The following is a 27,081-nucleotide window of genomic DNA, read 5'->3' on the forward strand; positions in this document are numbered from 1 at the left end:
CACATGACCGCATGTCAGCTAAACGGCTCCATATCGACGTTAACGGTGTTATTTTGTGCTGCTGCGAAAAAGGTGGAGCCAAGCAGCTGTATTGTGGATCCTCTTTCTCTCTTTAAAACTTATTTAGAGGGTTCATTGTGCCACTTCAAGCCTGAGCAGTTTTCTTTCACGGAGCTTCAGAAACTCTGTTGTAGAATTACACTTTTATTTTTGCACGATACAACCTTAATACACAATATTGAACAATTTCTTGGTAATATTATTAGTTAATTGTTCGAATCACTGCAAAGTGACCCAAAACATTACGCCCTCTAAAGTTTGGGATATGTTTTGTTTTGTCAGTCCACAGAACACTTCCCCAAAACGGGGCAAAGACTATGGTCTTTAACAATCCTGAGACAATATAACAATGATTAAAAGACATCTCCTTTCTCATTCAGGATTTTATAATACTGTACAGATGTACAAAATTTATTTCTGGGTTTATTATGAATCAATTCAACAGGTCCTTATCCCCCTTTGGTTACAGCTTTCTTAGAAAATGTAACACAGAAACAAACATGGAGCAGACAGTAGCAAGGAGGAACCAGTGGTGAACAATGAAAACTGGAGGGTATAAATACTGAGGCAGGGTGGAGAATGGACCAATGAACAATGGGAGCTAATCAGTGAAATCGGGAACAGCTGGTGAGAGAAAACGCAGGGCAACTTAAGGAGAGAGGGTAATGAACACAAATGAGCAGGGACTCCAGGGAAGTAACAGAAACATCTAAACACAAGAATAAATCATGAATCTAAACTAAATGACAGCAACTGTAAAACAGGGAAGTAAACAAAGTACTCAAACACCCAACACAGGCAGATCCTGACATCTGTGTTCTTAAGTGAGATCTTTAAAAACTCTAAGCTTTCCTCTATTTGTATATTTGTCATTTTGGACTGTAGGACAACCAGCTTTGGGGATTTTTTTATTTATTTCCATGTTCCATGAGTTACAACATGGATCATGACTGTAAATCTGTCTTGAGCAGGGCTGGCCCAATGTTGAACTTGGCCCTAAGTGGAATCTGATTTGGGAGCCCAACCACCACAACAGCAAACATTTTTTATTTGTTTGCCCCATTGCGCAGTAATAACATATACACTTGGGGTATAGTGTTTTGGAAGATGAAAGCAGTAACTATATTGTGAATTTAGAGATATTTTTCTGACCTATTCATTTGGTCTTGCAGCCATGTGTGGTAAATAACTTTTCAATATGGACTAAGTGTATGGACAACTCAGACACAAGCAACATAAATTAATAAACTGTAGATGAATAAAAAAAATATGACAATTAAAATAACTGTGAAACAGGGGACGGCCCAGGACACGCTGGAGGGACTGTCTCTCGGCTGGCCTGGGAACGCCTTGGGCTCCCCCTGGATGAGCTGGAAGAGCTGGAGGAGATGTCTGGGGAGAGGGACGTTCCGGTGTCTCAACTAAGTCTGCTGCCCCCGCGACCCGGTCCCAGATGAAGCGGAAGACAAGTACGAGAATAGCTGTGAAACTATGGAAACTTCATATGTTTACATGTAGCAATTTTGTAAATTATGTTCTAAATGAATTCAAATTTTATATTAATTAATTAAAATTAATCCAAATATATTTGAGCAAATGTTAAAGTTGGTTCATTTTTGACACATTGACACGTTTGCATATGCCTCGGGCCAGCTCTGCACTTAGGACCAGTCACCAGTAACCATAACTATAACCAGTCAGTGTTTGCATGCTGGTATTTATAAAAGCTCTGGTTACTTTAAATGATTTTACATGTTTTGTAATGACCAAGTACTTGTAATCTTGCCTCAGTGGAACAATTAAATTCTGTGCATTTTTATGGAAAATATTTTACTTTATTTTTCTCATTGATTTTATGTATTCTTAATTTTATGCACAAAGCACTTTGAATTGCCTCGTTGACAATTGTGTGCTTTATAAAGTAATTTTTTCTCAATTCTTATCACTTAGTCGCTCATTAAAAACAAAACAGTATCTACACAAATAAAGTACATGTTAGTGTGTGGTTAGTTTAGCCAGATGGTTTTTGTTCATGATTTTAACTTACTGTAGATGAAGACTGAAGGCACATTTTATGAGCAACCATTTGCAACTGGTCCATATCCATACATATTATTTGTTCACTGGCAGACTAGAACAAGCATGTCTGTCTCATGGTTAAAAGGGAAGCAAGAAAGGTTATATTTGAATATTTTCAGTGCTCACACGTGTCACTAATTTAATGAGATGTAATATTTCAGCTCTTTGGGTTGTTATGCTTAATCTGAAATTACAGGGAAAAAATGATAATTATTTATATGAAATAAAAAAAGAATAGCCAACTTGTTAAGGTGAGGTTTTTTCATTTTTGTAGTACCAGCTAAATTCAAAATAACAGCTGTGTCTGATTCTTGTTCCCAAAACAAATAGTAGAATTAAGCTGATAGCAAGTGTGATAAATGTCTGCAGGGTTGTGCTGTATTTAAGAAAACCAGCGTAAACAAATGTTCCTCTTCACCTTTGGCCATCATTTTGATTGAAGCTCTGCTCATTAACTATGTCAGATATTTCACAGAACGATTTGGAGGATTCAGCTAATTTTTCACAGCCGGTGTGTAAAACACCATGTTTGAGTCTGAACGGACTCCTGAGAATACTGTACTCCTTCCAAAATTTTATGTAAGAACCAAAAAACTAAAGCTTAATAGTAATCTTCATTTGTTATCACTGTATCTTCCTTCCACCGTTTATATCAGCAATTATTTGTCTTGGACTAATAACCATCACTGCTTTAACATGAATTATTTTTAATGTTCGCTTTCAAACTCATTGTATCGCCCTCTAGTGGCGATGTCTAGGACTGCGGTGGTACACGTTTCACCCCTGGGGAGCTTTTAGATAAAAGGAGTAATACGGCCCTCTACTGTTGGTCTGAGGTTCATGCAGTTAAAAGGATTTTCCAGTATGTACATTTCCATACTTCTAGAGCGAAGCTTTACATTTTTTTCTTAAGTCAATGTTTATGTATGAATAGAAAACTCCACTATTAATTTCAGATGCTTCCAGTGGTCAGACATTAAATACATAACCAACAAAAGCCACATGATGTAAGAAAGGCTAGATGAAAGGATGATGGTATGCACAGGTGGATTTATAGACAGATTGGATGGACAGATTGACAGAAGGATGAATACAAACCTTGTGTGTCAATCTTTTATTTAAAAAGTAGCATAAAAAGGACACTGGTTGGAACAACGTATTTCAGAAATTTAAATTCAATACACTGACAACAGAAGAGGTAATAAAATAGGGAAATACAAACATGTTCTTTATACACACTTTTCTTTTTTTAAGGGGAAAATACTTAAATATAGATTCCAGACTTTTCAAGACTACATGAATGCTGCAGATGTGACCTTTAAACGTATCTGAAAATAAAACAGTGGTTCATGATTCAACCATGAACTTTAACAGGACCATCTTGATAGATTAGAACACATGAAGTAGTTCATTTATTTCAGTAAATGAATTCAAAAAGTGAAACACATACACACTGATTAGTGATTACACATAGAGTGGTATATTTTAGGCATTTATTTCTGTTCATTTTGATTATGATGGTTTATAGCAAACGAAAACCCATTCTGTTTTTCAAAAAACAATACAATTAAATGAGACCAATAAAAAAGGATTTTTAATAAAAAATTTGATGTCTGCTGATAAATACTGTACTGTGCAGTATATGCACTCAATACGTAGGGCTAATTTTGCATTTACTGCATCAATGCAGCGTATTGTAAGGTATTCAGCCTGTAGCTCTGCTGTGGTGTTAAGGAAGCCCAGGTTCACTTAGTAACAGCTTTCAGCTCATTGACATTGTCAGAGCTCATCTTCATCTTGACGATTCTCCATAGATTCTCTTTCAGGTTTAGGTCGTGCAACTTTGCTGGCTAATCTAGCACAGTGATAATGGTCATTAAACCAGGTATTTCTACTGCTGGCAGTGAGCGCAGGTACAGGAAAATGAAATGAGCATCTCCATAAAGCTTGTCAGAGGGAAGCATAAGGTGCTCTAAAATGTCTTGGTGGACAGTTGTGATGCCTTGGGACCATTTGATATCTCCCCCAAACTGTTGAATGGGCTGTGGTTCATAATCATCTCAAGGCAGCAGTCATCCCTGTTGTTAGGTTACCTTAACCTACCACATTTTTTTCTTCCACTTAGCTTTCCATTAATAGCTCAGATACAGCAATCTGTAAACAGTTACCTTTGGTGTTATGTATTATTTTACAATATTTTGCAAAGAAAGGGTTTGGGGCTTTCACTTGCTGTAAAATAAAATCAGCAAATTTAAAAGTTAAAATACATCAATATATTATGAATCTACATAAGATGGAGATTGACCTTTCACGTAATTTAAGATTTCACTAATGTTAAAATGTATTGAGATGTACCTGTATCCAAGTGAAAAAATCAGGAGTCATTGTTTCTTTTAGATTTATTAAACTTCAATGTTCCATACATAGAAAGTGTCTAGAAAGCTACAAAATATCTAGTGTTGTCAAGAAGGCATCATAATGTCACGGAGCAAAGACAAGACCATGAGCAGAACACGGAAACAGCACAGCTTCTTTTCTCTCCGTTGCTCCGACACTTTACGTTCATGAGTATGAAAAGAAATCACACATCTGTACCATGAAAATGCTAACATATACTTTTATACAAAAGACATTTATACAAAAAAACAACAAAGATCTGCACACAGAACCAAAAGGAAGTGAACATGTGAGCTATTTTAAAAATCACTTTAAAGCCATCATCATCAGAGATGATCATTAAACAGAAAGGTACCAGTACCCAGTCTAAAAATCAAAATTACAAATAACAAGAGCTAAACTGCTGATATGTTTGTAGCATGATTGAAGGTAGCTCTTTGTGTGTGTGTCTGTGTGTCCATTTTCCCTTAAAATGGTTCAGCAGACATTACTGCCATCAGAGGCATCAGTCCTGCGTTGTTAGTGTTTATGTCAGCAGTGCAGCAGTGACAACATTACCATCGGAATGGGATTTAGTATACAGACAATGTCATCACAGAACAAAGTATATAAGTACAGTAAAAAAAACAAAAAACATCTCACTAGAGTGTAATCAATAAATGTGAACAGATACACAGGGTAAACATACAAACAAAGGCAATTACAGCTCCACGCTGTCCACAGGACTGTGGCAAAAATACTAAAAGACTGAACTCTAACTGCATTCTCCAGAGACCTTGTCTGTAATTATTTGATAATTCTTTGACTAAACGTCTTCAAATGACTACAGTCTTTGTAATAAACAGCAAAATGTTTAAGTAATTAAGATCCTTACAGTGAAAGTAATAGCTTTGATGCTCCCAGTTACACTGCTGCAGCAGCTGTAGAAAAGTTTGGATATAAATCCCGTTTCAACTAGAAAACAGTCCTATATGTGATTTTAGATTTAATGCCGTTAAATAAACTTCTATTTTTAAAATTTCAATAGGTGTTAAAAGCTGGAGCCACAAACTTGTGTCTGCATCGCTAAAGAAAATGTAACAGACTCCAGTTTTTCTAAAAATCTGCATGCAAACACTTGAACCTGCAAGTGTGCACAAAACAGACCACTTCAGTGTTTTTGCATCCTGCTTGCAGTCAGCGGGGTGTAAAAATTAAAGTCTAAAGAGAGAAAAACAATTTTCTTTAAACACATATTTTAAATTGATCAATATTTTAATTAAGAATGATTTACTCATTAACCATATTTGTCCTGCTGTCAATTAGTCCTCAGTCCTTTAAAAAAAAAGGCAATGTGGTGATAGGTGTCACTTGTGTTCTGTTTTTGGTTTAGCAACACTGATTTTTTTTTATATCCGTTTAATCTTTTTAAAACTGGAAATTTAAAACCAAAGGCACTTTCTCGCCACCATGCAGAACACTACAAGAGATTCTCCCAATTCTTTTTGGTCTTTTGCAACAGGAAAGGCAGCTGTTCTGTGTTTGTTTTACACTCAAAGAAAATCATTAGAAACTCTTCTCCTAGCTCACAAACCTATCCGAATATAAGTGTACTGCGTCTAAAAAAAATAATGAAATTGGATTTCTAGGAAAGTCCTGATTTGATAAATTGTAATTTAAGACATGAAAGGAGTAGGATATTGTTGTTTTCGCCTGTTTAGCTCACAAAACCAACCTTAGACAAAAACAGAAGGTAATGAGTACATTCTAAGGCACTGTACACTTACACTTTGGCTGATTGTACTAAATACACACTGCAAACAAAACAGGTCTAATGTGGTAAGAGTTCACAGTTTTTATGGCATCTTTTGGAGTTCACAAACAGCTTTATTAGGTTTAAGGCTTAGGATTGAAGCAGGCAACGGAAACGTGAACTCGACAGGAATCAATACAGCCTGGTCCTGAGGCATGCTAGCTCAGGGTGATCTGTAGTGTCATCATAATTTAACCTGTGGTTTTAAAAGCTGTAGCATCACTAAGGCGAGCACTGGGAGGAGAACAAAGTGCTTCTGGACCTGAAGGGTCCAATTCAGAGTCGTGTTAGGTGTAGTTTAACTTGCTTAGAACATTAAGAGCATTAAGAGTTCTCCTATCAGCTGTTGCACAGGAAATACTTGTTTGCAAAGGAATAATTCTTAGCAGGCAAGTTTCTCGTAGATGGGTTATACAGTGTCTGGTAAAGTATTTATTACCCTTAAACTTTGCTATGGATTTCGGTCAGAAAGCACCTAAGTAGTGTGCAGTTTAATTTTAGAGTAAAAGAGCCTGGTGTAACAGCCAACCTGCTGAGACATGGCAGTCTACCTAAACGGACAGGCATGTTAAGGACAGCATCAATCAGTGAAGCAGCCAAGAGGTCCATGGTAACTCTGGAAGAACTTCAGAGATTCACAGCTCAGGTACAATAATCAATTACCAGAAAAGAAAATCTACAAATCTGGCCTTTATAGAAAAATGGCAAGAGAAATGTGTTGCTGAAAGAATCTCATAAGAAGTTCTGTTTAAAGTTTGCCACAAGCTTTTAGGGGACACAGCAAACATGTGGAATAAGGGGTTCTGAAAGAATGAGACCACAAATAAACCTTTTTGGCCTACATGCAAAATAGTTTGGGTGGAAGAAGACTAGCATGGCACATATTGCTGTCTACACACCAGCCCCTTGGTAAAACATGGTGGTGGCAGCATCATAATGCGGACATGATTTTTTTTTTAATAGGAAATGGAAGCTGGTTGAAGTTGATGGGAAGACAGATGGAAATAAATGACAATGCAGGTAGAAAACCTGTTAGAGGCTGCAAAAGACTTGCCACAGGAGTGGAGGTTCACCTTCCAGCAAAATAACAACCCTAAACCTACAGCCAGAGCTCCAATAGAATAAAGCAAATCCAGTAGAAGGGCCCAGTCAAAGTCAAGATGTAAAACCTATTGCAAATTTGTGGCAAGACTTAAAAAATGATGATCTCAGATATTCTCCATCCAATCCCTAAAAGACTTGCAGCTGTAACTGCACTGAACGGCAGTTCACAAAGTATTGACTCAAGAAGGGTGAAATCAAATGCAAGCCACACTTTTCAGATTGTAAACAAGATTCATAACTACTTATCTTTTTCCTTAAACTGTACCGTTATGCACTACTTTATGTTGTTAAGGTTTGTAGTTTTAATGTAACCAAAATGTAAAACAGTTCAAGGGTGATGAACACATTTGCAAGACACTGCATGCACCCTAGATATATTTTATTCACAGTGTATTTTATTGTTGTGTTGTGTTTCTGGAGTGTTTTAACAAGAATATATACACATTTTTACAACCATATGCTTTCAGCCACTGTGTTGTTGTGTTTCTTTGGGAAGCCTATTTTGCTGTGGGAACAAGTTTTTCTACATGACAACGTATGAAACACAGATTTACAAAACATCCTCAACACAAACTGTTCAGACCATCACAGGCTGCAAGTTCTTTTTTCCCCTTAGTCTACATAACAAAGCAGAAAAAGACAACATATATATTTCCATTTAACAAATAAATCTTATCAATTATTTTGAAACAACCGACTAAATATATTGAAAAATGAAATTCCCATAAATTTCCCATTAAAACATAAAACAACTGTACCACATTTCACAGCTGCGGTCAAACAACAAACACATCAAACTTATGACGAACTGTCTTCACCTCATACCTCAACCATAGAGCATTGAAAGGCTGACTTTCATGCAGAGGCACTGCCACTTGTTTTGAGGTCGATGAGTCTATAAGGAAAAAATATAATAAAATGGAGAGAGCTTTCATTCCTTTACCAGTCTGTAGATATGATGCTGGGCGCCATGCTCGCTGTTCGACACTTCAAACACGCACGCCATACAAAGCAACGTCTCCTGGGTGTCCCGATTTGACACCACCTGCAAGAGAAAAAGTACGTTGTTGATTCTGGGGACCGGTCCAGGGTGTACCCTAAATCTTACACATGCTACTGTGACTCTGAACAGCATGGATTACAGAAAATGTGTTTTGTGTGTCCCACAGGCACAAAATGTTGTATTCTTCCAAGGTGTAGGTCTAAAACAATTCCTTATTAAAGATTAAAAGATTTCTGATTATAGCTTTAAGGGCAGTACAGAAACTATGTTTAAATTGTTCCTTAGGAGGCAAAAAAAATAGTTGCAGTATCCATCTCTTTTAAACAGATATTCCTTTGGAAATTAGTTTTTAGTTTTCTAAAACTGTTTTAAAAATGTCCTGATTCTATCCTAACTATCGTATCTAGATGAGGTCATTTTCAAAAAATGGAAGTTAAAGTTCCTTATTAACTCAACTTCCGATACCTTCTTTTGGTGTACTATCTGATCTAACGGTTAAATCCCTAGCAAGCCGTTTGGCCACTACTTCCAGTTTGTGGGGGCAGCACTTGCAAAAACCTGGGCAAATTATGTAGTAAATCTAATAAATATGGGTTTCCCCCATCTATCGAAGTGTTTTTTTGCCTTTACATTGATGTTCACAGTTAAAGAAACACTGTAACCTCTTTTGTGACAGCCCTGTCTGAAGCAGGCCAATGTTTTGTTGTATGTTTGCTCGTAATGCTTTCAGAGTCGACGGTCAAACTACATCCAATCTCTGGACCTCTGTTTGTGCAGCTCAACAATCAACATCTTTTGTCTTTGAATTATGTTCAAACACAAAAAGCCTTTTTGTCAGTTCCTTCAGGAGTTCACGACAGTTGGGATGTCTTGACAGAAAAATTACATAAAAGCCAGATTTATGTGCAAATGTTCCAATTTTTTAAGACAGAATATGTTCTTAAACTTTTTATCAGCTAATGAACATCCTGTTTGAGCTTGAATGCAGTTTCTACTGTCTCCTGCTCACATTTCTTTGCATTTTAAAGCTCTACTTACAACCTGGTTAGGATCCAACACTGACAAATCGAAATTCTAGCAATTTCTTCCCCAGTTGTATGAGTTTGGTCAGGAGTGTATTTGCACATAAAAATGTAATCTCCAACAGGGATGGAACAAATCAGCTTGTTAGGTTCTCAAACTGAGCCATGACTTGACTGATATGGAGCTCCACTTCAAAACCTTTGTAAATCCAAACATTTATCTCGATGTGGCACTGGGAAAAATCCCAAATAAAAAAACAACACATCAACATGCATCAGAGAAATTGTGAACCTCAGTGCAACATTAAATTAATTACTGTACACAACTGAAGAGAGTTGAAGAGAGTACTACTAAATACTAACATGTAAATTAAAGGTCTAAGCATGTGTTCGGCTGTTAAGGGGTCTTACAACAGCAATGTTTTTCTGACATGTAAAAATATAAAATGCTGCCACCATCCTCTAGGTGGCACTCTGCTGTTTAACTAATAGAGATGTGCAGTATCAACCTACAAAAAAAATAATCACATCAATGAGCTGGCATGTGTGGCCAACTCATTGAGCAGAGGTTCAGGAGTGAAAAAAGTAAATTTGTTGAGGCTAGAAACTGTTAAACTGTTAAACAATCTCAGTTTCAGTGATGTTTTTGGACCCTGTGGTAACTTGGCGGAACATATTATCCTCTCCTGCATCTTTCCTGCCTCTCATACCTTCTTAACTTTTACCAGCAGGGTGGGAGGAAGACTAATTATTATTCTACGACTATTTCTAATGCCTCCTTTTTGAAAACTCATAAAATGTTTCTGGAAAAAAGACCCTGGGTATTGTCTTGCATATACACACACGCAAATATCGATCCATCTCTGACTTTTAATAATAGTTTTTTTGCTTTAATTATTCCTTTGTGGTTAATGACACTTAAGACCCCATGAGATGGCTAATAACCACAGTTCCCGCCCTCTCTTATCCTCCCTTTCCCTTTCAGATAATGAGACTCCTGGGACAGCATTTCATCCTCTGTGGAATGAGAGGAATGTCAGAGCAGCAAAAACGACAGCTGGAGCCACCGACAACACATCCTGAGAGAGAAAAGAGGAAGAATGAGAGTCCGGGGGAAGGTCAGGGAGGTGCTTACCAATAAGATGGTGAAGTTCTCCAGTACGCTGTTCATCATGTACTTCTCTGGCAGATGTTTTAGCTTGTGGATGAAGTTGATCATGTATTCACACATGGGAGACCGGCTTATTCGGTAGACAAAGCGTCCATTCTCAAACCGTGCATATTCAGTCTGTGGAAAGGAACAGAGTACTTAGAACTGGAATATATAATAAATAATTCTAATAAAATGAAAAATATGAAAGTTCATTGCAACAACAAAGATTCAAGGCATTGTTTTGATTCAAAGTGACAGAAAAATAAGTTCATACCTCTACTTTCTCAACCACCTGTTTGCCAAAGGAGCAAACCTTCGTTGAACAGGTTATGGTCATGTTCTCTGAACTCTCATACTGGCTGGTCACTCCATAGAATGATCCGGTATCATCTTGAATGTTGCAGTTTAGGTCAGCCTGGGGGGAAATAGCATGAGAAAACTCTTTTTTAGGATTACTGTTTTTAGAAGTCATCTGCAAAAGAAAGAAGGTGAATTAGAATTAGCCTCTGTACTAACTTGTCACTAATTGCAGATTGAGCTATCAGGACAAAATCTATCACTATGATGTGATAGACATCTATTACTGTTTTATTGCAAAGAAGTCAAATGTAATAAAATAACTGGTCCAATACAGGAAAATAATCATTGTTGTATTTTGCATAAAAAACATGAAACAACTTTTTGGACTTTTGTGCAGTTTAAACCCAACTACAAACTGATTGATTATTTATTTATATAGTGTTGACCCGACTTGGGCATTTCAAGAGCCCTGTGCAGCATTTGGCCGTGAACATGTTACACTGGACAGCGGTGGTCAATAAGAAAAAAAAAAAATTATATGTGGATTAAGTGTTAATTCCACATTCAAATCTAAACACTCACTTTTTAAAGGTTTCAGAGGTTCAGCCACTGATCCAGCCCTTAAAAACAACCACAGTCAATCATTGGGCCCTTAGGAAAAATGTACAGCCCGACACTGTTATAGACTTATAATGTCTTAGAAATGCCAGCAGACTTAAAAATTTGGCAAAAAACTAAAGGACCCCATTTAATTTTTAAGTCATTAGTAACTTCCTTCATAGAATAATTGCAATTTTTTAAAGTTGAGTTCTGTGTAGAGGTTTTCTGCAATCATGGCAAGAGTTTATAAAATAGAACTTAGATTCAGAACATGCATGTTTTTGGACTGTGGGAGGAAGCCAGAGTACTTTGAGAAAACCCAAACATGCACGGGGAGAGCATGCAAACTCACTACAGAAGGACCCTAGCTGAGATTCCATGTTGTAAAATGGCAGAAATCTTTACAATTGATCCTACCCTAACTAACTCTCAGATAAGTCTTCAAGAAACAGAATCGCTGTTGTTTATTCAAGCTGAAGTCACTGACGTAGCGAGATATTAAACATTCCTGATAGCTCCACAGAACCACAACATGGGCTGGAGTCCTGAACAAAATAGATATGATGGTCTGGCAAAATTAAATGCATTTAATAAACTCTAAATGGAATATAAATTGTACCATCACCACCTTTAATATTCATAGACAAGCATGCTACCAGCCTTGAAAAACCTTAAAAAACACCATTATAAATAACTCATATTTTCTTCCCTTGTTCAAAGCAAAGTTGATGGTTGGAGCTCCTACCAGTAAGTGAGAAGAATATGACTTATTACCAGAAACATTATCCATTAACTAAATGAGTTTCTAAAATCTCAGATGAACAGAAGCTACAACATCCTCGACATTTATTGGGATGCCGAAAAACGTGTAAAAAGTATTTAACAGCTTAAACTGTCATTTGTTTTGTTTCAGTAGCTCAGATTAAAGGTTTTAGAACCCATGCACTTTAATTTTCATATTATTATTATTGTTCAAACTAAGAGACTATAGTATATCACAGAATCCCCAGTGCATTTACATATATATATATTGTAATGTATATTTTGTGCATATGTATGTTGATTTAAATGCCTAGAAACTAAGTAAGCCATGACTTCCTATTTCCCAGGGGTAAAATGTGACTGGTCACTGAATAACATTTTTCGTCGCCACTCTTCAAAATAGGAATGACAGCAGAATATATCATTCAAATAAGGCGATATGTCTTGATCTTTATAGGTCAGCAAATGACAGAAGAAAATAGCTACATGTCTAAACATGACCATATCTTAATAATTATACAGTGTAAAAGGACTGAAGCTGTGGCAGAATAGTAGGGCAGGTAAAAAGAAATCTCTAAAGCTCATATTACATATATATACATATATTACATATTATATACATATTCTTTTGTTATTATTTAAAACATCTATATTTTAATTTATGGAAAATCAAGTGGCAAAAATGTTTTCTAAAAACATAAGCACATAGCAGATATGATCATAGATCTGCTAGGATTATTTATATACATTGAATTTAAGGTTTTCAAGCCACATTAGCATAAACATGTAAATGCACTCATACTGAGGACAAAATCTCTAACAAGAATTAAATGAAGTTACATTAGGAGACTGATTTTTGAGGATGAACTGGTCGGCTCCTGCAGGGCAGCCTTTCTGTGCCCCAAACATCCTGTTCATTATGGGCACAAAAAGAGGAGACATTCTCCCAACAACATTCTCCTCCTTCATTAAGCAAAGCAGTTACACGTTCATTATTTTGCAGATTCTGTCGTTCATTTGAAATTCAGATTCGCCGGTCACTTCAAAAGGAATTCGAGGGGACTTAGTCCAAGTGCATACGGGGGCTACTTTGTTGGCCACCGCTTGCTAGCATTTTGCATCAGGGAGGAAATACATGCAATGTTTAAACAGCCATTAGGAGTGCAACCAGGTCACTCCATTGTTAGGAGATATTACACTGAATTAGCGAGTGCTTTGATCAAAAGGCTCTCCTGCTATGCAAGTCCAAATATAGCACAGTACATTCTGCAAACATTAAGGGTGCAATCTTTTCTGTGCAGCCTGATTACCACAAATCACCAAATACAAACTTGAACACAGAAATACGGAACAGGATCCTGTTTTTTTGTATGTATGATAATAAATTAAATTGGATAACCTTGAAACTGTGGATCGTTTTTTTCACACTTACCCAGAATTTGATGAGAAAAAAGGAATTCTGAGGACCTTTTCCATACAGCTCCTTCAATCCTCCTTTTTTTTCTGGAAATTTATCATAAATCTGACGAATGTCAACCGACTCCAGCAAGGCGTCGCTGTAGGAATGATTTGTCTGTCCGATGTGTACAAACAGGTGCTTGTTGTACTGAAAGAATAAAGAAATAGTTTTTTGCATGCATTAAAATATTTACTTCAAAATTATGAAGACTTTGTCTCATAAACGTAAATACATAAACCCCCGAAAAGATAACCTAAATGAATACATAATGTAGTTTCCAAAAGGGAAATAGCTTTTCTAAACAAACCTGGCCTTAGGTTGAAACGTAACTGCGGCTTAAATTTAATAATTGGTTGTGCAATACTTGGCTGTAATTATTGCCATCAAGCATTTGCAATAACATGCACCCAGTTTTTATATTCATGTGGAGAAATGTGGGTTCCTGTCCTTTGTCCTTTGTTTTAATTCAGCCACATTGGAGGGTTTTTGAGCATAAACAGTCTTTTTAAGTATTTGCCACAACATCTCAAACGGGTTTTAAAACCAGACTTTCACCAGGCAGCACCTAAACCTTAATTTTGTTCTTTGAACTACTCAGAGTTGGACTTGCGTGTGTGCTTTGGATCAATGTCCTACTACATAATTTAAGTGAGCTTGAGTTTAAAATCATATCTTGATGGCCAGACATTCTCCTTCAAGATTTTCAAGTAAAAAGCAGAACTCATAGTTCCATCAATTATAGCATGTCATCTTGGTCCTTAAGCAGTAAAGCAAACCTAGACAATTACACTACCACCATCATGTTTAGCTGGAGGTATGATGGTGTTTTTTTTTTTTGCAATGCTGTGTTGGTTTTAGGATAGATGCAACAGGACACAGGCCTTCTGACAAGTCCCACTTTCCTCTAGTAAATCCAGATAATACTTTTTTTCAAGTATAAGCAATTATCAAGATTTTATTTTTTGGTGATCCAAACGTTTACATTTCACAAAAAAGTAAAAACTTCATCCTTTAACCACAGTACTGGAAATACCCTGTCAGATGCTCAAAATAACAAGTAAATAATATCCAGGATTAGACAGGTAATAATTCCATGACATAGGAAATATCCCTGTAAAACATGACTTTTTATTTGAGTAATGGGATTTAAACTGATTATATTTATGACTCTCAAATGAGGTAATAAGATCCAGCTCCACTTATGCCAAAAATATGTGGACTCACTCACAGCCAGGAAAACCAAACTGTTTAATGAAAAAAAGTTAAGTATGGTTTCCACACACCATTACAAAAAATGATCTATATCAGGTGTTGATTTAGACAAAACCACAAAGTGAAATTATGTTTATCCCACCCTCTGGTAGTCGTAGATGGATGCTTCTGCTAACTAAAAACACTTCCCTATTTAGGTCAACAAGAATTCTGACTGATAAACAGCACAGAATTAGAGTAGGCCTTTCTCTGACACAGTATTATATTTTTTTAATCCTTCAACTTTCAAATATGAATAAAGCTATGTTAGGGTTAGATTGCACATACCTAAATTCAGATAAGCAGAAAAGCAAACTAAGATTTACATTTTATTTCATGCTTTGCCCCTAAGTTAAAATCAGCTTTTGTGACATGTTGCTTTTGGGACAAGTGAAACATTTTAGATCCCTGAGTATTATGTAAGATCAATGACTTTAAGAAAACAAGATGCATGATCCAGGTAACGATTGGTGAATCCAAATGTTTCACATAATTTTAGGCTGCCTTCAAAGAAGCAGATTGATCTAAAATTCATGTGTGTTGCTGCAGAGCAGACTTCATTCCACTCAGCTTGCTCTGGCCTCCACTCAGCTGAACCTTTGTCTGGGAAAATATTTTCTCTGCATTCACAGAGTGAAGCTAGCTGCAGGCTGATAAGAGGTGGAAAGAAAAACCATGCGCAGAGTGTTTAGGTATATGGCTCTCCCCACCGAGTCAGGGTCTCTCTGCTGCTCTAAGAAAGCGGAGAACTCCACCAGTCGAAGTTTGGATGTACCGATGGAGCGGCCTTGCCATGCTGGAGCTGTGGGAGCTTGAGCGGCGGCAGGTTCATAACCTGCAAATACAGAAGAATTACCAGGGTTTTATCTACTTTCTGGAGAGTTTTACAGTAAATCCTAAACACATCCATTTTTAAAGTGTCACTACACTGAATGAAAAGGCAAATTGATTTATGAATAGCATAAAACTGTTTGGATAAATACCACTCAAAAAATAACTTGCTTTTTAACTGGATGTCATTTATTCACACACAATATCGGTCTGTTTTTACACGTTTGATATAATTACCATACTGTATACAATAACTGCAGTATGCAACATGGAAGCTAGACTAGCTAGGGATAGTCAGTGCATCAGTAGAAGAAAGCTAAGGCTGGAACTGCCATGCTGGAGGCCTAGAGAAAGGGCAATTTTATCAGATCTTTCAGTTTAAACCAAACACAGAAGCTTCAAATGATGTTTTAGCTTAATTACAACAAGATCCAGGGTGACATTGAATTAAATCCTGTAATGGTGCTTTTCTATAAATGGTATGAGATGGCGTGTGCACCTAAAAGATACTGACATTGTTTTATACTACCTTAGTCAAATGATGCATAAACACTGCAAATCTTTAAATGGTCCAATACAATTCACAGATGTATTATATTTCCAGCTTCCTCCAAAACTACTGGCTCAGTAAAGATGCATAGAAGCCTTCAAAATATCTTATTGCAGTAGGATAATCTCAAACTGGCTTTAGAATTTTAAAATATAAACTTCAATTCAAATACATTCATTCAGTGTGGAAAAATTCCCATTTTAAGAAACACATTTTTTTCAAGAAGGCACATATATCACACTTACTCCAGCCGTCAAACGTTTGTACAACACCATTTGCCAATAGGACAGCACTTAAATCTTCTCCTGTTATATTTCACAGGGTTGGAGTATATAAAAAGGGGGATCTTTGACCAACGGCTCTTTGCTAAATCCTTCGAGATCATCCCAAGTTCCACATCCTCTCCCAAGCTCTAATAAATGGATCTATAAATGGATTTTTGTGTTACCTCATATTTATACCAAAGAATAAAGGAAGTCATGGACTAGCATTTAAAAGTTCCCTATACATTCTGGTCAACCTAAAACAGGAAGGAATAAATTCACTGAAGTTAAAATTTGTATTTTTGTATAACCAAAAGGTGAAATTATGCTAATGTGAGAAAATAAGTATTTATTTTATGACTTTTCACACCCCTTTACAAAGGAGTAAAAATAAGTGTTATGAACACTTCACTATTGAAGTCACAAGCATATTTATTAAAAACCAGGGTGAATTTACAGGGGGACCATTTATTCTGTTGAGAAATGCTGAGACCTGTAGTGTATTGTTAGTTTTATTGCTTGCATAAGATATTCAAACCCTTTTTGTATTAAAAACAAATCAGTCCAAAGCAATAACCAGCTTATATTCTTTTTCACTTGCAGTGAAAAACAAATCAGGAAGGAGCTGTGCCTGCCAGAATCAAACAATACTATTGGACTGGAAATGGACAATTGGTGCATTGTTAACACTATGCAATTTACTAAATTTGGTTAGAGTGAAGATAAGTGACCCTTTATTCTATATTTTCACTGCCTGTTTAAATGATGTATGAGCGTTATTTATTAAGGTGATTCTCACTTGAAATGGCTGTTGTGACTGCTGGCTGGATGGGATACGGTTGCTGGGTGAAAGGCTTAATACTGAAACAGAAAAGCACAGTTTTATAGTGCAAAAAATGCTATATGGAGACATAAAATGTATTACCATAGACTGAATGTTTTTTAAAGACTTATTTTTGAGACTTACTCTTGTGAGGATCCCGGCTGCACGGCTGATATCATACCCTGCCATAACTAGAGAATGAAGAAACATAAATCATCAAAGTAAGTCTAACTGTGAGCATCTGTTAAATGCAACATCAAAAAGGCTCCTAATCTTTACTGATTACAGTTATCTTGACCTCAACTCCTTCTGATCATGTGTTTATCAGATTGGAACAGTTGTTGCAAAGCTGTGGTGTGAAATGTGATTTGGCCAGGGTGTTGGTGCGGTTGGCCCGGCTCCTGCCCTGGGTGAAGGTTCTTACCCCTGCTCCTGGGAAGGCAGGCCGAGGGATGCCTGGCAGGCCCAGCTTGTTGTGAATAGCCGTGGCGGAGACAATCTGAGCCGAGGACATGGAGGCCATGCTCTGGAGGGCTTTGTCTTTCACGGCTTGGTCCTTTAACACCAGTTACAAAAGGCTTAGCACTCACACAGAAGAGAGAGGAGGGGATATGGGGGGCATGTTGCTGAGGTAGCAACAACCAGAGTCTAAACTGCATGTTGAAAACACCACTGACCTCTCTCACAGCAGTAAACAGCAAGCACATTAAATGAAGCAGCATCAGCATTGCCATGCTAAGGACAGACTTGTTTTTTGAAAGTATGCCCTAAACAACAGTCTCCGAATTTCAATATACAACAGCAGGCAGTGGTATGTAGCGGAATTAATTACTTTATGACTAATATTCCAAGAAAATATTTTTAAAATGCTCATTCGGAAGCACTTACCTCAAGGTTACATTTGTCTACATGTCAAAACTCACATATAAACACATTTGAAAGAATTTCTGAAGTAAAGCTGAAGGTCCTCAACTCCACTTCACTAAGATTATTTAAGACTAGCGTGTCACGTTTGCTCCTTTTGTTTCATATTTGCTCCATACGTTTGGAAGTAATCAAAGTGCACTAAGTGCTTAATTACTGTGAACATTACACAATACTAACTTTCAAAAGAATTCTGCAGCATTTAGAGAAATAAATACTGCAGCAGCGTGTGCATGTCGGCACCGTGGAAAGCCCATGCAGACCTTCAGGTAGGCATGCTGGCAGTGGATCTCAGTGTAGCAGAGTGATAACACACAGAGGCACCAATAGCAACTGAAAACAGTGCAGAAGCTATGGCTCACTCACTATGGCTGCAGCAAAAATGCAAAATTAGAAGCAGCATACAAAGCATTTAAATAAAGCACAAACTGCAACAAAAAATTGAAAATAAATACTTACCATACTGGTAACCTAAATGCAAAAAAACAAGGTTTTATTGTACGCTTACAATCAAAATAATGTATGTAATTAAAGTTTCAGGTATGCATAACAAATATTCAAACTTTAGTTATAAATCATCTCAGTTTAATGACATTTTAACTACAGATTATCAAGTGTGCTAGCATGTACGTAAGTGTCAGGAACACTTATGAACAAAAGCATAATGAAATTTGTATTTACAAATTAGCCTCAGCCTTTGTGGTTAAAGTCTTCTTCTATAATTCCCTGACTAGCAGTCATCACTCAAGACAAAACAGAGCACTAACATAATGACTGTAATTTTACTGAAATGCAACAGAAAAGAGCAGAGGCAGCAAGTTTTGATGCTGCCTAAATGAAGGGTACACTTGGATTTCTCTTTGCTGCTGAACTCTAATTTGCTTTAAATGAGAAAAGACAGGGATTCATACAAAAGGTGTCTGTTTTTCTTCACACAGCCGCCGGTGCCCCTGAAAGGCCAGGCACTGATGTGGCTAGTGGCTCTCTCAGCGCACACACACCCACACACGATGCACAAATTAATGAGGGATCATTAATTCATGTTGAATACTGGGAGAGGAGCAAAGTGTGAAAGTCAAAATGTATAGTCCAGGGAAAAAAGTGAAAAAGGCACACGGGTAGAGTGGCATTTGATATAAAAAATACCTTAAATACTAGTCGGTATTATTCAAGATTACTTATTTTACAATGCGCCTCTCCCACTTTAATTTGCTTTTCTGAAAAGCCTTCCTTCGTGACTTTAGCAGAATTCACAATTTCTGAAATAACTGATGAGAACGTTTAGAAATGATGACATCTAGACTGAAAGGAAGGAAAGCGGCGGACAGCCATGGCATTGTGAGAACCTGGAGTTATCAACAGATTGGGGACAAAAAGGACAAGAGAAAAATAAAAAGGGCATTTCAGAAAGAAGCAGCTTCACAGCCATTCTTCGCTCTGAATGTGCACCAATGAGACTGACAGGAAAAGTTGGGTTACTCCTTCAAAGAAGGTAGAGGAATAAGGTCTTCTTCGTTTTATTGTTAAAACACATACACGTCCTCTCTTTCTCTGTCCCGGCTTTTATAATGAAGTCCGCTTGGTAAGAAATGTACGCAGGCAGTTTTCCGCACAGAGTCAGCACTCAGCCACTCATCAACAGCCAATGCCAGCATGCTTCGCAACACGTTCACTAAACGCACATAGATTAAAAATACTGTTCCATCATTGTATTAAAACCTAAACCAGAAACTTGAACATACACTGAATTTTTAAGCCATTAGCCATTTCACTAAATAAATTTACAGAAACATTTGGTTAGAATTGTTTTTGCTTAAAGAGAATAGTCATAAACTGAAAACCCAGTCATATGAATTTGTATGATAAAGCGTAAATTAACAAAACACTTTTTGTCTGTTCCACTCAAAGAGATATTCAGCAGGTCAGGTTATGTGTTTTATATGAAATTCAAATTTATCCAGTTTTTTTTTTAATGAAATGTCCATAAAGCCAATGTCATTCTTTAGTGCTTTGTACCAAATTATAATCTTAGCTTTACACTAATATGTGTAACAGTATATTTTTTAACTTTAGTCGGTTATGACTATCTATTAGTCTTAGAAGCAGCTTCTGGCTTTGACTTCAGTAAGCTCATACTTAAATCATCTAAAGAAGATCTTTAAACTAGTCTTTAAAGTAAAATACTTAAAACAATTTTTGTGCATATTCGATAATATGGCATTTTGTCAAGTGTATTAAAATTAGGATTTATAATAAAGTATAACATGCTCTAATTATTTTATAAAAGACAAACAAAAATAAAAATGTTTTCTCCTTCTGCCAAAATAGTTTTAAAACATTGCTAAAAATATTGATGAATATTAGTAAATAATTTTTTTAATAATATTTAGTTATAGTCTTGAATGGTCAGCTATTTCATCTATTTACTTAGGGCTGCACAATATATTGCAAATTTATTATTATATTGTTACAATATCACTATATGTAATATAAGCATTCCTGAGAACTGCTTGTACTGCAGTAAATATCAGCAAATTAAATAGTTATCATGGCAGTTATCATTTGCAGCTGCTTGCATTTTAATACTGCAGAAAATGTGTTAAGAGCAGATTAAGACATTTTGGTAAAGTCGTTAAGAAATTACAACTAAGCAGTTTTATTGCCAAAACAGGAAATGCAGACAGATGCAACTTTTTAATAAGCTATGTCTTTGAGACAGAAATAATGAATTATTTTTTTTTCCAGTTGCTGTACTGTCTATTCATCTTCAATGTTAGCAAAAACCCAAACTATAAAACATGAACAATGTTTAGTTAAATATTTGTTTACTTATCAAATGTCATATTGTTATGGTGACATCCTACTTATCACATTTCGCATTGTTTTCCAATAGTGTGCAGTCCTAACCAGTATTTTGAATTTTGAATGGTAGTCAGTTGAAGTTGATCTAACCTTGTTAATTCCTAGTGTCATTTACTTTGGTAGCTAGCCTCCAACAGGATGTTTATTTTGTTGTTGGGAAGGGTTTGACAGGAAGTTAAAACACTTTTAAAACCAAGCTGTACATTAAACCGTCTAATGCTTTTTGCCTTTACCATATTAGATTTTGTGCACGTTGCCATGCATTTTTGTAATTTCTAACCCTACACAAACTTTAAACATTGTTTACATTTAGGCTTTTAAATAATGATAATAATAATAGTTATGTTAAGTTAATGTAATTATTGTTTGACAAATTTCAGCTGTGTTAAAGCAATGGCTCGTATGAGAAATCAACATCAAAACTCCACAAAGCGGACAGTGAAAGCATAACCAGGTGAGAGGATGAGTAAGAAACTGAAGGGACATTAGAAAAGGCTGAACAGGTAACAGTCAGCAAACAATCAGAGATTAGAGGGAACCAGAGGACCAGGCATTCACTCTGTCACCACAGGAACAGGAAGTTTAGGACGCACAGCAACCAACAAGCCCAAAAGCAGAAAAGCGCATACCTTTAGCTTGGAATGAAACTCACGAGATTTTCTTCTGGCAAGAACCTGAATGTGACTAGACACCTGCGGGGTAGGGGAGGGGAGGAAAACAAAGGAAGAGCCTGTAACCATGGCAATGAAAAGCCCCCTGCAACTGGGCAAAGCCAGACGTACCTTAATGGCAGCTTGGATTTCTCGAACTTTCTTTCTTGCTAAGACCTGTATGTGACTAGACACCTCCATTGGAAAACAAGAGAAAAAGTACAATAAAAAACAAGAAAAACCCAAAAAAGGTTCAGAGTGGATCAAAGATTCTTTCTTTGTTTAAAAACACTTCAAGGAGCATAAATGAAGCATTCTGAGACCACACACCAAGCTAACAACCAATAAAGGCGATGTACAGTGTGTTGTCGTGACTTAAGTGAGCTGATTAGGGAAGATGCAGGCTCCTTTTGCACACATTAAGAGCACACAGATGTGATCCACTGTGTGCTGAATGAAAATTGGCTGGTCTAGTATCTCGCTGGTGCCGAACGAGGCCTTTCTCCAGCCAAGTTTACCTCAGTCGCTCACACAATTCAAAATGATCCTGTACTCATAAATGAGACAGTGTAGAAGCACTTTAATTAAAAAGTAATGTGCATTAATGGGAGCTTTGAGAGGTGGTCTGTGTAGACTCCAATTACACAAATCACACTTAAGTTGAATACTGTAACAGGGGTAAAGGGATTCAATAGAAAAGCATCAGCAGGTGCTGCATATTCAGCTGAATATTTCACAATATGCATACAATTTGTACAAATAACAAGACATACCTACCTTATACTAGCATCTGAACAATGACTGTTACAATTATCTAACTACTAAGCATCAGAAATCATCCACATTTTGGTTTTAGCTTCTATGTAGTTCAATAATCAGATTGTTATTGTAGCTTCAGTTTGTTTTCTCACAAATATTAACTCCAAAGTAATAGGGAAATGAAAACTACTTGTAATTTACCTGTACAAGTCAATTTATTTATTGCATTGTGTTCAGACTTATTTAAAATAAATGAACCAGTATGCATGTAATGGGAGTGTATGAGATATCTATTCAAACAGACAACAGGAAATGATGTATTTCTTAGTATAGGTGTGTGTAAACAACTGCCTCCGAGCCTAATTATGTGTCCCAGAGCAGCAAGCCATGCTGCCTTTCCGGTCCAGACTGATCAATACACATTCAGTGATCAAGTGTCACTGCAGACATCACCTTGTTTATCATTGTCATTCACTGAGGTGGTCATAGAGGGCTTTCCATATACAAACGGACATATCATTGTGCTTCGGTAATTTCCTGAAACATCATTAACGAAATTCCATAATTGGTCATTATATTCCAAAAATCATGTCTCATTTTATGGATTTCTTTTAGCAATGTTCTTGCTAAAAGAAAAAAGACTGCTATCAAATATTACTTATAAACATCTGCTAATTATGTCAGAACTATTGGTAAATTATAACCTGATATTGATCAAAAGTCAATACAAAAACTGATCAAACGTGTCAACGGGTGTCTCTAAGTAAGGAGACACGTCATTGCCTGAGTATACACATTTAAAAAAAACCAATTTTTATTATAATTTCATAATTGTATTTGGTTTTTTTTTGTCTTTTTAACCATCTTTTAATTTAATGTTTTAATATTTATGTCCTCTCATGAAACACTATGTGATCTTTATCTTGAAAGATATCTTGCTATATATAGCTCTAAAAAATAAAACATACTTAGTTACTTGGGAGAGTTATTTTGGAGAACCGCTGTTCAGTTCTACACTCCTGAGTAACTGAGTGGAAAGATCCCCCAGTGGTGTGACTTTTTTAACACACAACACAATGCTTCTCTGTTTGTTAGCTAAACAATAAGAAGCATTATCTGCTGAGTATGTACTGCTGTCACATGTGATAAAATGCATCCCACTTTAGAATAAAAGAGAGAGAGAGAGTAGGGGCTCCAATTTGATTTTGAGTGCAGATGTGTGTGATTTTCTTCAAAAAGATGTGGATCAAATAAATTATAACACTAAACCTTTGAATTAAACTTGTTCCGTACAGTTGTTGGAACAGAGTGAACCATGTACATACTCACATGAATGAGGGACAAACAAATCAGTTAAATAGTTTGGCTCCGCAATAACTAAAGATTTTTTAATATTATACATACATCAGGCTGCACAGTGATCCAGTTAGTATCACTGTTGCCTTTCACCAAAAGGCCCTGTATTTGAATCCTGATCTTAAAATAATGAATAATAATGTGAATAATTCTGGGCTTATATGTAGGTATCAGACTCTCCAAACTCCCAAAGAATAAGCAGGTATAGATGATGGATGGATGGATGGATAACATTCATTAATAAGGAGGGGTTTCAAAAACAGACCTATCCCAACAAATGAAGAATGATGTGTTTTTAGTCAAAGTTGTCCCTCCCCCCTTGGTTCAGGTAAACAAAATTACCAAAAGGGTAAAAATAGTAGCCCCACCAGGAAATCTCTTAATTGTTATTGTCTTTGTGTCAATTACAGCATTTAGCTTTTCTTCAAATTTGTGTATTTTTAATGGTACTTTAAAACTACTTTTAAACTCTAAGCCGTTCCCAGTAAGGAATTACAGAAATGATGGTTAAAGACAGAATTAGGATGAACATGTTGCATCACAACAAATTAACTGGGAAATGTTGCGACTCTATCTCATATCTCAATGTAATATTAACAATGTTAGAATGAAAAACAATCAGCAAATAATCTTTAATCTAAAGGCTTCTGACAGTCCATGTTATTGTTGATTGGTTTTAGTAAATTCTGACTTCAACTGTGATAGGTGGTAAATATCCTGATCAGAGCACCCTGATGAAGGCCTGCCCACCAAACTTTATTTAGATTTCTTGTTTGCTTCAATTAAGGGCCTTTTCAAGAGGAGCATCTTGCCACTTGTCTTACCTGCTTGCGAGTCCTTGTCTTTCCAGTCCTAAGCTTGATGTATCTGGCTATCAGCTCATTTCGACCTGAAAGAACAGGAATATGATAAACAGATTAGAATAACTAAAGGAAAACAATATAAGGATGCACCAATTAATTGGCCAAAATTCGGAATGGGCAAATGTTCCCTCGATCACCTCTGATCAGCAATCCCCAGGTTAGCTGAAAAATTCATTTTTCCTACCATACCACTCCTACCATTTTCATTTCATTCAAATGCATCAACTAAGGGTGTTTAGTCTGATGCACTTTTTAAAATTTAAAAGCAAAAGACAAACGTTAGAGAGATATGGAAATGGGAGAAAATCCAAGTTAGTCACCATAAAAACATAAATTTAGTGGTATATTAAAGGGTGTTAATTCTAATGGGGCTACATTAGAAAAAGATATATCTAGCCGTTTTCTACAGTGTTTAAAACTGTTTGTTTGCTCTAATTTGTTTTCTCATTGATGCCAGAAACAACCTCTGCTATTTTATATTACACTATATTCAGCATATTTCCTGTTTGGATAAAAACAGCACAAATAACGCAATTCTAATAATTTAAGTGAGCAAGCTTTCTTTTCAATTTACCTTAATGGTTTGCATATTGCAGGTCATTGGTCTGAAAACATGCAAAAATAAAGGACAAAACAATTATAGTGGCTATACTTTTGTGTTTAAATCTGTTCCCTGGCACATCCCAGCTGACTAAATGTAGGCGCAATTTTTTTTTTTTTTTTACCTCGGAAGCTGACTACTTACAAACCATAAGGTATGTACATTTCAACAAATAAGATCCAGTTTTGCTGTGACAACACTGAGCTCCATTAGCATGGAAAAAAACTCAATGGCAGCGGAGCCTTTAAAATTAATCTAATTCAACCTCAGGCTCTTCAAAGCCCAACGTTTTGAAAGGAAACAGACCTAGTTTTTCATGCTATTACAGAAAATAATGGCAGCTGAATATATTGGGTTTAAAACACTGCAGCCCTGACTCAATTATAATTAAAGCATAGCTTTGTAGAAATTTCCAATTAACAACAACCCAAAGCATTCTTCTGCCCTCAGCTCCTCTCTAATTGCTGTAGCAATGCATTGACCCTGCTTAGCCCTTTCATATGGTAATAGCACACTCCCAACCAAAACTATTACACAAATTATCGATAGGGAGGCACTCTAATTATGTGTCCAGCTGTAGCCAACCAGTGCCATGGAACTGCCGTACTCCTCCATGAAATTTGATAAACCCTCGTCAGAACGAAATCTTTTTTTTTTTCAACTATACTTCATTGTCAATGAAAAAGCCTTGCTGTTGCTCTCACACAAGTGGATCGTAAAATACCACATGTATTTCTAAGGCATATCTAAGGAAATCAGAGGGAAAAGCATTTTTCATCAAAGGCAACGCATTACAAAAGAAAAGACAACATGAGATAAAGTCTTAGAGGATTAAATGTGGGTGGAAAAGAAGACACATCTGATATACTGTATCTGTTCTGTTGAGAACATCTTTACTCATATACCTCCAATTCCAATGAAGTTGGGATGTTGTGTAAGATGTGAAATAAAAACAGAATACAATGATTTGCAAATCCTGTTACACCTACATGCATTTGAATACACTACAAAGACTAGATATCTAATGTACAAACTGATCAAATTCATATTTTTGCAAATATTCCCTTTTTTTAAAGTAAATGCTTGCAACACATTCCAGAAAAGCTGTGACAGGGGCATGTTTACTATTGTGTTACATCGCCTTTTCTTTTAACAACATTCAGTAAGTTTGGGAACTGAGGACTAATTGTTAAATCTTTGAAGGAGGAATTTTTACCAATTCTTGCTTGATGTACAGCTTCAGCTGCTCAACAGTCCAGGGTCTCTGTTGTGATATTTTGAGTTTCATAATGCTCCACACATTTTCAAGGGGAAACAGGTCTGGACAGCAGACAGGCCAGTCTACTACCCACACTCTGTTACTACGAAGCCACGTAGTAACGTGCATAATGTGGCTTGGCATTGTCTTGCTAAAAATAAGCAGGAACGTCCCTGAAAAAGATGTTGTTTGGATGACAGCATATGTTGCTCCAAAACCCGTTTGCACCTTTCAGCATCAATGGTGCCTTTACAGATGTGCAAGTTACCCAAGCCATGGGCACTAACACCCCCAACCACAGATGCTGGCTTTTGAACTTTGTGCTGATAAAGATCCGAATAGTCCTTTTCCTCTTTGGC

General features: G+C 36.5%; 1 protein-coding gene across 5 annotated transcripts in view; it reads right to left on the reverse strand.

Moving 5' to 3' along the window:
* Nucleotides 1–7,964: 7,964 nt before the first annotated feature.
* The window catches only part of tead1b (TEA domain family member 1b), a 66,161-nt gene continuing 47,044 nt past the window's right edge, over nucleotides 7,965–27,081 (reverse strand). For 2 of the 5 annotated variants that reach the window (XM_047363078.1, XM_047363079.1), the window contains 11 exons: nucleotides 24,825–24,889; nucleotides 21,865–22,080; nucleotides 18,833–18,844; nucleotides 17,874–18,005; nucleotides 17,594–17,640; nucleotides 17,426–17,487; nucleotides 15,693–15,817; nucleotides 13,705–13,878; nucleotides 10,885–11,025; nucleotides 10,593–10,745; nucleotides 7,965–8,477 (listed from right to left, as the gene is read on the reverse strand). In XM_047363078.1, the coding sequence (XP_047219034.1) occupies nucleotides 8,364–8,477; nucleotides 10,593–10,745; nucleotides 10,885–11,025; nucleotides 13,705–13,878; nucleotides 15,693–15,817; nucleotides 17,426–17,487; nucleotides 17,594–17,640; nucleotides 17,874–18,005; nucleotides 18,833–18,844; nucleotides 21,865–22,080; nucleotides 24,825–24,889 (1,241 nt within the window). In that variant the 3' untranslated portion in view covers nucleotides 7,965–8,363. The remainder of the gene's footprint in view (nucleotides 8,478–10,592; nucleotides 10,746–10,884; nucleotides 11,026–13,704; nucleotides 13,879–15,692; nucleotides 15,818–17,425; nucleotides 17,488–17,593; nucleotides 17,641–17,873; nucleotides 18,006–18,832; nucleotides 18,845–21,864; nucleotides 22,081–24,824; nucleotides 24,890–27,081) is intronic. The other 3 variants (XM_047363080.1, XM_047363081.1, XM_047363083.1) reach the window with 3 other exon arrangements.

The sequence above is a fragment of the Girardinichthys multiradiatus genome, chromosome 4 (genome assembly GCF_021462225.1).
Source record: "Girardinichthys multiradiatus isolate DD_20200921_A chromosome 4, DD_fGirMul_XY1, whole genome shotgun sequence".
Taxonomy (NCBI): Eukaryota; Metazoa; Chordata; class Actinopteri; order Cyprinodontiformes; family Goodeidae; genus Girardinichthys; species Girardinichthys multiradiatus.